The sequence below is a fragment of the Cornus florida genome, unplaced genomic scaffold (genome assembly GCF_030987335.1).
Source record: "Cornus florida cultivar Cherokee Brave unplaced genomic scaffold, ASM3098733v1 CherokeeBrave_3.0.0_Hap2_Chr02, whole genome shotgun sequence".
NCBI lineage: Eukaryota > Viridiplantae > Streptophyta > Magnoliopsida > Cornales > Cornaceae > Cornus > Cornus florida.
Genome location: NW_026775572.1, coordinates 39,924,395 through 39,936,930, shown reverse-complemented (window position 1 = coordinate 39,936,930; position 12,536 = coordinate 39,924,395). Strand labels below are relative to the sequence as shown.

General features: G+C 39.8%; 1 protein-coding gene across 4 annotated transcripts; it reads left to right on the top strand.

Annotated features, from left to right (window-relative positions):
* The first annotated feature begins 4,282 nt into the window (after nt 1–4,282).
* On the top strand, nt 4,283–11,799 carry LOC132294749 (putative pentatricopeptide repeat-containing protein At1g13630). Of its 4 annotated transcripts, none has more exons than XM_059792719.1 (5): nt 4,283–4,896; nt 5,382–7,506; nt 9,509–9,921; nt 10,921–11,088; nt 11,277–11,799. In XM_059792719.1, the coding sequence occupies exons 1-2, from the start codon at nt 4,440–4,442 to the stop codon at nt 7,433–7,435; spliced, it is 2,511 nt and encodes an 836-aa protein (XP_059648702.1). In that variant the 5' UTR covers nt 4,283–4,439; the 3' UTR covers nt 7,436–7,506; nt 9,509–9,921; nt 10,921–11,088; nt 11,277–11,799. The 4 variants fall into 4 exon arrangements, 3 of the variants coding, with proteins under 3 accessions (XP_059648702.1, XP_059648701.1, XP_059648703.1); XM_059792718.1 differs by having other exon boundaries at nt 9,509–10,073; XM_059792720.1 differs by lacking the exon at nt 9,509–9,921.
* The last annotated feature ends 737 nt before the right edge of the window (nt 11,800–12,536 follow it).

Genomic DNA, 12,536 nt, shown 5'->3' with positions numbered 1-12,536 from the left:
TATTGGAAGAATATCTGAGGCACTATGTCACTGTAAGTTAGGAAAATTGGCGGGAGTTGCTAGACACTGCACAATTTTCTTATAATTTGCATAGGTCTTTAGTAACAGGAATGAGTCCCTTTGAGTTGGCAACAGGGCAACAACCTCGCACACCACAGGAGGTGGCAGTGCAGAGGACTGGTGAAAGATGCCCTGCAGTATACCGATATGCCCGTTCCATGCAAGAGATGGTGGAGGAGGCATAGGACAGCCTTGCCAAGGCTGCGAGAAGGATGAAAAAGTATGCAGATAAATGGAGAAAGCCATTAGAGGTCCAAGTGGGAGACAAGGTTCTGTTGAAGTTGACTCCACAGATTTGGAAGAAGATAAGCAGCAAGACTGTTCACAGAGGGCTGATTCAGAAGTATGATGGTCCATTTGAAGTTGTGAAAAAAGTGAAAAATGTTGCTTACAGATTGCAATTACCTGAGAGGCTGAAGGTCCATCCTACTTTTCATGTGAGTTTCCTCAAGCCTTTTCATGATGACACTGTAGATACATCAAGACAGCAGGCTAAGAGAGCCCCACCTATTATTCGATTGCAGTTTAACAAGGAGGTGGAGAAGATTTTGTCTCACCGGACCCAAAGTCAGAGTAAGAAAAATCGCAGAACTGATTACTTGGTGCAGTGGAAGGGATGTAGTGAAGCGGAGACGAGTTGGGAAAAGGGATGTGACATTGTGGCAGTTTGAGAAATAGGTAAGGGAGTACTTGGACAAGTCGCCGAGGGCGTCGACTTCTTTTGGTGAGGGTGGTTTGTTAGCCCCTTGACGGTTGTCCAAGGGAAGACATGGGCATTTCAAGGCCATGCCATGTCTTGTGAATACTTTGGCTTTGGTTAGACAGCCATGAAGATGCTCAGTGGGTTATCAGCATGCATAGGATGCTCAGCGTGCACACAAGATGCTTAGAAGGATGTGCATAGGATGCTCAGCGTGCACACAAGATGCTTAGAAGGATGCTCAGCGTGCACTGGGGGTGCCCAGTGGCATTTTTGTAAATATGACAAAAAGGTAAACTTTGTAGTTTTGGCTCGGGATCTTTATGGGAGATACATTGAGTCCATAGAAGCTGGTTGGCGCAGACGGCACTTGATTTGGATGTCGGGAAGGGTCTGAAAAGCCTTTATGACTCCTCAAGCATGGGTGATGTTTACTCCTGTCAGAGTGCTGATTTTCCTTAAGACTATACTAGGGGGGTCTGTTGAGCACATCAGTTGGGCTATGGCATGGCTTACTTAGAGGGCTTAGCCAACGTGCATGGGCACGTGTTGCACCACTCCAAGATGGTTGCATAAGAGGGGATCATCTAAACTAATGATGGGCAAACAAGTGTGCACCCGTGCGCACAGGCGTTCAGCCCTGCGTGCGCGCAAGCATGTAGCCATGGGCACACGAGGGTTCAAGTACGGCGCATATGGATGGGCACCAGTGTACGCACCGGCGTGCAGCAGCACGCTTATGGGCTTGCACACGAGCGTGCATGGCTTGGCATTAACGTGCGCACCGACGTGCACTCGGGTGTGCACTCGGGCGTGCACACGGGCGTGCATGGCATGGCACGCCGTGCACTCAGAGACATGTGGGTGCAGAATGGTGGACTTGGCAAGGGCTAGGTTCACAAGGTTGGCTCAGATGTTACTAAAACATGGACCACACAAGTCATGGCTTGCGGTTACAAGAGATGGCTAAGTGGGCTAAGTGGGCTCAGTTGGTTGGGGGAAGTTACTAACATTTCCCCACTCATTATGGGAAGTGGGGGTGTGCTGATTAACTTCCCATGCAGGTGGCACAAATCTGAGATGACAACTAGCAAGCGGTTGGAGGTGGTTTCTTCCACTATGCAGAGTGCAACTTCTTGTGGGATATGTGGCATGAGCAGAACATGCCAACAACAATCTAGCAGTTGGGTTTGTCAATTGCATTGTAGTGCTGGCATACTTAAAGGGTGCCAGCACGACCCTAGGTGGATGGGGGTGTCATCCATCATCTTAGTGGGCAGTTATGGGCGGTTTTGAGAGTGGCCTATATAATGCTAAGGCGGGCTTTGTAGAGGGAACAATAGGAGGGTGTGAGTCTTGGTTCTTTGTACGAACTCATGTTCCTTTGTAATATGTTTAATATGAGCAAAGGTTGGGGCTTGTCCCTGTAAACTGTGTGTGCCTTCTTTATATTTCAGTATTGTGTGTATTGTGTTGTGTGTTGGTTGAGATTTGGTGGCCCCAAGTGCCATTACAGAGGCAAAATTTTGTGGTGTGATTTAGCCCTGTAACAATACCCATAAGACCATAAAAAGACTTTATTGCCCATAATTATAACCATAACACCAAACCCCTCGTTAAATAACTTGCACCCAAACAGACCCTTATACTCTTTTGTCTATATACACTCACATATACACACATTGTTCATCTTCTTCACAAAGCCTGCTTTTTTGAATTTTTTTTTTTAAAAATTGCCAACCCCTCTCTATTTGGGTATGTTGTGCATGAATCAGAAAAGGGAAAATCCTCTTGAAATTCAGAAGCTATGTAGGCCATATCTACGCGCAGATCTCCCACCCTCTTACTAAGAGAGCATTTACCTATTACATCACTCTGTTGCACAGCCTAGGACAGTGACACAAACCACTTGAAATCCCAAGTTCTTCTGAAGCAAAAACTGGATGTCTTCAACAATCACCATAGATATAGGATCAGCAGTCTTAAAATGAACCACAGAATGGAAATCACTTTCCAAATCAACATGCAGATATCTTCATTGGATAAGAATCAACTTGCCATATATTGTGTTGATACACACACACACACACACATTATACACATATATATGTACTCGCTTTCTGATAAATTAAAAAAAAAAAAAAAAAAAAAAAAAAACAACAACAACAACAAAAACAACAACTTGCCAAAATGATCCCCTCTCAATTTGGGTTAGTCTGTGCTATGTGTTGGTCGATGCTTTGTATTGATATACACACACACACACGTATTTATGTTGTGCTTCTGATAAATGAAAAGAATTTCCCTTCTCTCTATTTGGTTTTGTTACTATGTTGTGTTTTGTGAGTTTGCATTGAAATATATATATATATATATATACACTCACAAATATATATCATCAAATTTGTAAGCTACAACACCTCAATTCTTTAGAACCCTAATTTCTCAAATCCCAAGATTGAATCCCCAAATCAAACTCGCAAATGAACCTCTTCTCTGCAATCAATCAAGCGTTTCACATCGCCTTGGAATCTGATCCTCGGTATGTTTATCTTAATACGTGCAAAACCCAATTCCAGCCCATCACCGTTCAGCCTACTTTGCTCGCCGGTCCTCTCCACCATTCGAGCTCATCCCCGCTGCCGTCGCTTCATCTAAGCCGCCGCCGAGTCATCCACGGCCGAGCCACTGCCTAACTAGCCTGCCGAGCTCACCGCTGCATTTTTTCCCCACCGCCGTTGCCGCCACTTCACCGCCGGCCCATTCCATCTCCGCCGAAGTGCAGTTCCTCAAATGCCGGCCGATCCAGCTGAATCGCCACACTCAACCGAATAAGAAATCCAGATGTTTCAAGCGCTTCTTCACCTTCCTCCCTGTTACCTGCACCCTCTTTCGCTTCTCTCTCTCTCTCTAAAACGGGTCAACTTGAAACAATGAAATACAGTCATCTATGCGTTGTCCACTTGTCTCTATTTTACTGGTCCTTGAAATTTTACATTCCAAGTCAACAACATAAGTGCATACAGTTTAAAACTCTGTTAGTTTTATTATAAAGGTAACAAGGTTTTTTACTTTTTCCAGTATCGGAATCTGTGCTGGTGAGGTAAATTATACTAAAATCATAGTTCAGGATTTTTTTTTTTTTTTTTAAGTTCAGGGAATTAATTACAAAATTTTAATAGTTCAGGAATTTTTTATATTTAACTTTTATTTTTATTTATTATTGATTATTGTCAGGCAGTTATCGAGCCTCTTATAATACACTATAACGCATCGTAGTATTTAATTGTATGCAACCTATTCGTCTCGCATGCATTAGACAATTATCAAAAAAATACTTTGAAATGATTGCAAGAGGTTCGAACTCTGGCCCTCTTAGTTGTTGCCTTGTCAATGAACTATTTCTAGGTTACGTGATAGACTCCTGGACCAGGTCCAAGTCCAGGTCCACAGAGTTGACCAGCCTGCTAAAGCAATACGATGGCGTTTCGAAGTACTTAATTGCATTACCTCTGTGCCCCCAGTAATCTCTCTTCTCAAAATTGCTGGTAAACAAATAGTACTCTGAAAAAACCTACATTTCATATCTCTAAAACCCTAAACCCTCTCTCTGTGTATATACATATATATAATTGGTGGGAACACAATGGCTATCTGAAGAAAACCTAGAAGCTCTCTCATGCTCAGTCATGTCCGTCAATGTCGATCCCTCCGTTCCCCAGTAAAATTCCTTACCCTCAGTCCTCTCACCTCCTTCATCTTCTCTGAGCCCTCTGCCTCCGCCGCAAAGTTCGCCGTCGACGACGAGCCTACCACAATCGACTCTCTTTCTAACCCTGTGGACATTGTTTGTGAAATCATCACAGGCGTGAAGACCTTTGGTCCCGTGAAATTCCTTGAGGGTCAGTGGTTTAGAACCCTAGTTCAGTCGTTGAATCAGCCTCAGGTTGATCAAATTGTCGACGTTCTCAGAATCGAGAGCCCTGACTCGGCGGTTTTGTTCTTTGATCGGTTGAAAAGTGAGTATGGGTTTCGACATTCTAGGGTTTCTCATTTGCTTATTGCTCATGTTTTGGCGGGAAGAAGGCGGTGCAAGGAGTTGCGTTCTGCCCTAGAGCAAATGCTGCAACAAGAAGGTATTTTTAACATTACATAGATTCATATAAACACAGAAGTAGTGTGTGTGTGTTTTGGGTGTATGCATATATTATCAATGTGACATATATAAAAGTATATAAATTTGTTTTTGTATGTATATGAAAATTATGTTCGGTATATTCAATCAACTCAACAAATAATGATTTATTAATATTTTTCTTGGTTTAGCCAAAGATTCAAGAACCAATTTTTAATTTTTTTTTGATAATTAAGAACCAATATTTTAATTATTTATCTTTTACCTACATTTTCCCGGTCTGCCATTCTTCTTTGAAACAATAAAAACTGAAATTTTCAAGTCAAATGGATAAGTGCATATCATTGCTCTAGAAAATGTTTCAGGCCTGTGTGCTACCGATAATATCAGTTGCAAAGAGCTCGACGTTGACGAAAAGAAAAAGAGCTTTGGGTGTTTTTATGTTTCTTAGTTTTCCTTCTATAGATTTTTTGTGATTTCTGTTAGGCACTGGTTCCGCGCCTTCACTTTGTGAGCTGCTTTGGATTAGCTTCAGGGACTGGGATTCAAATGGTGTGGTGTGGGATATGTTGGCCTTTTCTTATTCCAGATTGGACATGGTTCATGATGCCCTCTTTGTTCTTGCCAAAATGAAGGATTTGAATCTCCGAGCTTCAATACAAACCTACAACAGTTTGTTGTACAACTTGAGACACACTGATATAATGTGGGACGTATACAATGCAATCAAAGTGAATGGGATTCCTCAGAGTGAATACACTAATTCCATTCTTATAAATGGTCTATGCAAACAATCCTTGATACAAGAAGCTGTAGCATTTTTGTGTGAGACTGAAGGGAAAGAGTCCAAGCCTTGTGTTGTTTCATTCAATACTCTCATGTCAGGGTTCTGTAAAATGGGTTTTGTAGATGTTGCAAAATCCTTTTTTTGTATGATGTTTAAACATGGACTACTTCCAGATGTGTACAGTTACAATATTCTTATTCATGCGTTGTGTATAGCGGGTTCTATGGAAGAAGCATTAGAGTTTACCAGTGACATGGAGGAGCACGGAGTAGTGCCTGATGTAGTTACTTTTAACATTCTAGCAAAAGGGTTTCGTGTACTTGGTATGATGAGTGGGGCGTGGAAGATACTGCACGAAATGCTGCGTAGAGGGTTAAATCCTGATATTGTAACATATACAATACTGATCTGTGGGCATTGCCAGACAGGCAACATTGAGGAAGGCTTTAAGTTGCAAGAGGAGATGCTTTCTCGGGGGCTTAACTTGAATAGTATTTCATACAGTGTTTTGCTTAGTAGTTTGTGTAAGAGGGGGCTGGTTAATGAAGCATTAAGTTTGCTCTGTAAAATAGAAAATATTGGTTTAAAACCAGATCTTGCTACATATTCTATCCTCATTCACGGTCTTTGTAAGCAAGGAGATGTACAAAGGGCTATTGAACTATATAAGGAAATGTTCTCTAAGAGAATCCTCCCAAATGCTTATGCACACTGTTCTATTCTATTGGGTCTGTGTGAGAAAGGGACAATATCCGAGGCAAAAATGTTTTTTGATACTTTAACAGAGATTGATTTGATTAAGGATATTGTTTTGTATAATATTATGATTTATAGGTATGCAAAACTTGGTAATATTGAAGCAGCTGTTAAGTTATACAAACAAATAATTGAAAAAGAGATTAGTCCAAGTGTAATCACTTTCAATTCTCTTATTTATGGGTTCTGTAAATCAAGGAAACTAGTGGAGGCTAGAAGGTGGTTGGATACCATCGAGGCACACGGATTGGTCCCAAGTGCTGTAACTTACACCACTCTTATGAACGCATTCTGTGAGGAGGGGAATATACACGCCATGTTTGAATTGCTTCGGGAGATGGAATCAAGAGCTGTTGAACCAACTCATGTAACCTACACAGTGGTTATAAAAGGACTATGTAAACAACAGAAGCTGCAAGAATCTGTCCAATTACTCGAGCATATGTATGCTAAGGGTATATCCCCAGATGAAATAACATACAACACTGTCATCCAATGTTTTTGCAAAGCTCGGGACTTGAAGAAAGCTTTTCAGTTACACAATGAAATGTTACTGCATAATCTTCAGCCTAGTCCTGTTACATATAATGTGCTCATCAATGGTCTTTGTGTATATGGATTCCTGAAAGATGCTGATAGACTATTCTCCTCTCTTCAGGACCAAAATATCAGATTGACAAAAGTTGCATATACTACACTAATCAAAGCACATTGTGTTAAGGGTGATGTAGACAAGGCAATGGTTCTCTTCCGTCAAATGGTGGAGAATGGGTTTGATATCACAATTAGAGATTATAGTGCTGTGATTAATAGATTGTGCAGAAGATGTTTGATAAATGAAGCAAAAAAGTTTCTTCATTTGATGTTATCAACTGGCATCTCCCTTGATCGTGAAATTTGTTCAGTGACGCTCAATGCTTTCAATGAAGGTGGTGATCACAATTCAGTATATGAACTACTTGCTGCGATGATCAAGTGTGGCTTATTTCCTGAATAATCCATGAGATAGTGATCTATCACCAGTGGAAATATCAATTTAATGATTGAGACAGAAAAATGGCATTCCAGGTAACTTTTAGAATCTCATCCTTTTTTCTTTTTTTCTTTAAAGATATTCCATGCAACCCATTTAATGGACTGAAGAACTACCAGCCGGGCCAGCTGGCAAGTGCATAGGTTGTTTATCTCTGCAAACACAAGTGCACACATCTATAAATGCCCTGTATGAATGGTGGCATGGTTAACAATGGTATTCTAAGAGTTTTTTTCAAAGACATCGATGTTTTTATTATTTTTATTATATATATGTATATATTTATTTTATTTTTTTGGAGGGGAGGATTAGGTATTGACCTAACCTGCTGCATCATTTGCATGATGTGGTGCCTTAGACTCAAATACATGTTGTAACCCTGATTGTTTATTACGGTCTTTTTTTTTAAAAAAAAATTCCCCCTTTTTTCCTGTTAAAAAATGAAACTTTATTGATGGAAAGAAAAAGGTCCATATTATGAGTTATATTTGGAGGAAACTTCATATAAAGAACGCCCAAGAATTCAGGAAGCCTTGGCTAGTAACACCATCTAGAAGAGATGCAAAATCTTCCGGCCTATATTATCAAGGCTCATACTCGGTATCAAGACTTAATTGATGGGAAAGAGATATGTCCATAGTACAAGTTACGTTTGGAGGAAATTTGTATAAGAAGGCCCAAGAAGTTAGGAAGCCGTTAGCCAGTAAACCATCCGGAGAATGATGACCCATAAGGTGAGCTGTTGTCTGCTTGAGGCTGTAGAGACCTGTTGATGATGCAGTGCATATCTTCATATCATCTCTGGATATACAAGGTGGAGGCATCAAGGCTAATCCTGGGATTGAGTTCATGATAGAGAGTGAAAAGGACCAGGAGTTGTTTTCAACAAAGGAATCAACTGTGGTGAGTTCATTAACTATAAGAAGCATGCAACTGAATAGAGGATGGTACTATATGCGTATTGGAAATTCATCTTACTTGAAATCAGCTTGAAACTAGAAAGCTAATTTGAGGTTGCTCTACTTTTTAGGCATGCAACTGAATAGAGGATGGTACTATATGCATATTGGAAATAAACAACCTAATTTCTTTTTCTGATCACTAGGAAACCTTCCAATACAATTGAACTTTGAGCGTTGAAAAATTTAATGATTATGGCTAAAGTAAATAAGAAGTGGGGAGGAGGATTCACCTGTCTTATGCCTCTTGGGGCACTGTCAATAGGAGTAGTATAAGAAATAGAGATACACGCTTCAACCCATTACCTCCAAGTTTGATCAAGACATTTTCTTCTCAACAACAAAATCTGAGGTTCTTTTAGTACATCAATGTAAGCTTTCTACACGTCCACCTTAAAGAGCTTCTCTCCCCACTTCATGAAGGGTATGCATTTCTTGCACAAATACTCCATTAGAAGAGAATTTGGTGAAAGAAATTTTTTCTATTATTTAGTTGGACTATAGATCAGCTTATAGTCCCTTGAACATTATATACCTTCCTTTTTATTGTTATTGTTAGAATTGAAATCTGGGCTTCTATTACTATTATTGTTGAATGAAGTGAAGTTTGAGCTTCTATTAATGCTTTAGGAAGAACGAAGCTTCTCAAAAAGATAATTCTGTTAAAATCCTAATAACATTGAAACATTCAATTCTGAATCAATTATTACACTACATTTCTCTAACTCAAGGTCTGTTCATCCAGATGGCCTTCTCATCCTTTATTAGTGACCCAGGCCCTCTGCTCTAGGTCTCATAGTTGCTGACAATATATCATCAGGCACAATAGTGCTCTTCTTCCCTTTGTAATATGTCAAATCCCAAACAAAAACAATTTCTGCTGCTTTATACTACTTATTTGGAGACTTACTGTAGATGCTGGGAGCAACAACCTGCTTGACACATTGGCACAAACTGAGTCCCTTCCCATATGGCTGCTTCAATCTAAACTCTAGAAGCTAGCTGCAACTGAGTCAACTTTTCTATGTGATAATGTATTAAATTGTTTCTTTCTAACTGCCCGTTTATTTTGATGCAGCTGTTGTTGGGCTGCCGTTGGTTCCCACATACCTGGGTCTCCCAGAGGATGAAAGGAACAATATTATGTAAACAATGCATCTGCTGGATGTGGTGTAGATTTTTAATTTGGTGTTGGAATGGAAGTTGTCTCACAAATAGATGATCAATGGACAGTAGGACTTCTGAGGTCTTTAGGTGGGTGAAAGCCAGAGAAAATACCGACAATGAAGGACTTAGAGGCAGCGGGCCGTCCTGAAGATGGACTTATTCCGCGTGTTTTTCCATTGGTGCAATGCTAGACTGCATGCACCTCTCCCTCTTGCTGTGCTCTTTCTCGGAACATTATATACTCCTCTCGATATGTTTAAAGAGGGCTTGCACTATGGAATAATCCATGGGTCCGCCTAGCAGGGTTAGTGAGACGTCGCCCCGGTGAGTAACTTCCGCCACATTCTCACCAATTGACTGATTAGAAACGTCACCCTGATCTGTCCCAATGAAGATGTTTTCATGAGGGGGATCCAGGAAACTTCTGGATGTCCTTCTTAGCAGTGGTATTCTGCAAGTAACCGGTGATATTGTTGGTAAGAAAAGAAAAGGAAGAACTTCTCATTATCTTTATCTTTCTTTTCCATATTTATTTTCTTAATCTTTTTTCATTCTTACTTTAACCACAATTTTATAAGTTTCACATAGAAGCTTACCGATCTAATAGATTATGAACCACATATTGAAAGTCACTTTTGGGACCAGATTGGATTTTTTTGGAAAATAGAGTTCCTGCTCACAGATTTTGACCGTTATCCTATAATGATATCACCTTCCCGTTTATGGTTCTTATTAAGAACATCAAGTATATCTGCACCGAAACTAGAGCCTTACCTTTTTGCAGAGCAAATTCAATGCATGTTGATGAAAAGCACTGCTGTTGTCAATTTTAGTGCCACTGTTTCTTTGATCTTTTGAGGGGTTTCTATCAGTTATATGTGTTTATTTCCAGACATGGGATGCTTCCCATTTCTTTGATGGTCTAGTAAGCCAGGTCACTTCAATTTTGAGGACACTTCAAAGTCTAGGCTGTCTAGCTGTGGTAAAATCAGTATGTTTTTTATTGCTGATCTTCATCGTGTGACCCTTCACCGCCGCCCCGGGGGGGGGGGTGGGGCTGGGGTGTTGGGGGTATCAAGCTAGATACTTCAGGCCCATTGTTGTTGACCTGGAGCAATTGAATTTCTTGGGATTGATTCTTGCTCTGCTCTAGTGATGTTTTGACTGATTTATCTATTTCCCGCTTCTAATCTTTATGCCATGGTCACTATTGAACCTTGAATCCAAAGCAATCCGTTGTGAACTTCATTTCTTGGAATTTTTTTTGATAGTATTATCATGTTCAAGCACAACAAAAAAGCTTATCTTTTTCCCATTTTGCAGAGACTATGAGTTTGGGGCAAGAAAATTTTTAGTTGACAAAATTGAGTCAATGGGGTGATCCTCAGAAAATTCATTTAGAATGAAGCATGAAGGGAATGCAACAAAGATATAAACCAGATATTGCTGCTTTTTACCGATCACCTTCATTGGGTGCTGGGACTGTTTCAGGTTAGTACTTGTTTTGAAGTTAAAATCTTAAATCCTTAAAAAATATAGAGTTTCTTGTGTATCTAAAAGGAAACTGAAAAGAAAATAGTAAAATATTTTGGAAGTTGTCAACAGACACTCCCTTCTTACTGAATTATCTATGTGAATCCAATATCGTTCTATAAATGCATTCTTTTCCTTCCCTGCAGGGATCATTGATACAAGTTACCGATGGAGAACGATGTATATATGTATATATATAAATTGATGAGGGACTTTTTGATATCCAACTTCTCTTTTAAACTGGGAAATGGTGCTACTTTTGAGTTACTTCAACTCCTATGGTGTGAGGCAAGCTCTCTAATTCAGAGGTTCGATGCATCTATTTTTGGAGGCATGGATATAAGGCTTACTATGCTGTCTATTGTTCAGAATGGCCATTGGCTTATTCCTGATTATTTTCCTTCCCAAGTTGCTGAATATATTAGAAGGTTTCAGTCATCTAGAGATGATGATCAAATTGTATGGAATCATGATTCATATTCTCTCCAAGCAGTGTGGGAGGTTTGTAGGGTCAGAAAGGAAAAGAAATCAAGGGCTGTTGTTTATTGGAGAAGTTGCAGATGTAGAATAGCAACTCTTTATCACTTGTTCCAAAAATAGAAATATATCTTCGGTTCATCTGAGGAACTGAAGCTTATTCTTAACCTCTGTGTGCCTTTACTGCTGCTATATATATGATCACTTGTTTTATAGTTGTGACTTAGCTGTTGCTATCTGGAGATACATTTCCGATGTTCTGAACTTGGCCGGTCCTTGCTTCTATTCTATGGATCAACTTATAAACTGGTTCTTGAACTTAACCAGAGTGAATTCTGTCAAATCCAGAATTCTCAAATCTGTCTTAGCTTGCACTGTTTGGAAAATCTGGATGGAGAGAAATACAGCTTTTCAATTGAGAAGAAGAAATTCTCCTGCTTGTCATTCTTGGGAAGTTTTGCAATTTCAGTGTAATTCCTTGGAGGACATTTCTTCCAATTTTAATTCATGAATTCTGCTCTGTTTTTTGTTCAGTTTATTGGAAATGGGCATTATCCATTTCTTTTGTAATTGAAGTGGGGTATGCCCCCCTTATAAATTTGTATATATATATATATATTGATGAGGTTTGCACCACCCAGGCTTCAAATTTCCTCTCTCTCTTAGTTGCTTAAATGGAACTCTCTTCACCCCTATTGAGATGCTTGTGGGACCCAGTGATTCATGGCTCCTACCTTGATTTTCATCAATTAGATTCTGGAACTAAAATATGGGCATCCACAGTGAGTATTACTGGAAAAGGTAGAACATTCTTCCATAGTTTCATGATAAATATTGATCCATTCCTTGGAAGATCAAAATGTTGGGGCAAATGGTGTTACAGCAATATGTAGCTAATGCGACAGTCATTAATAAGTTGAAGGAATTAA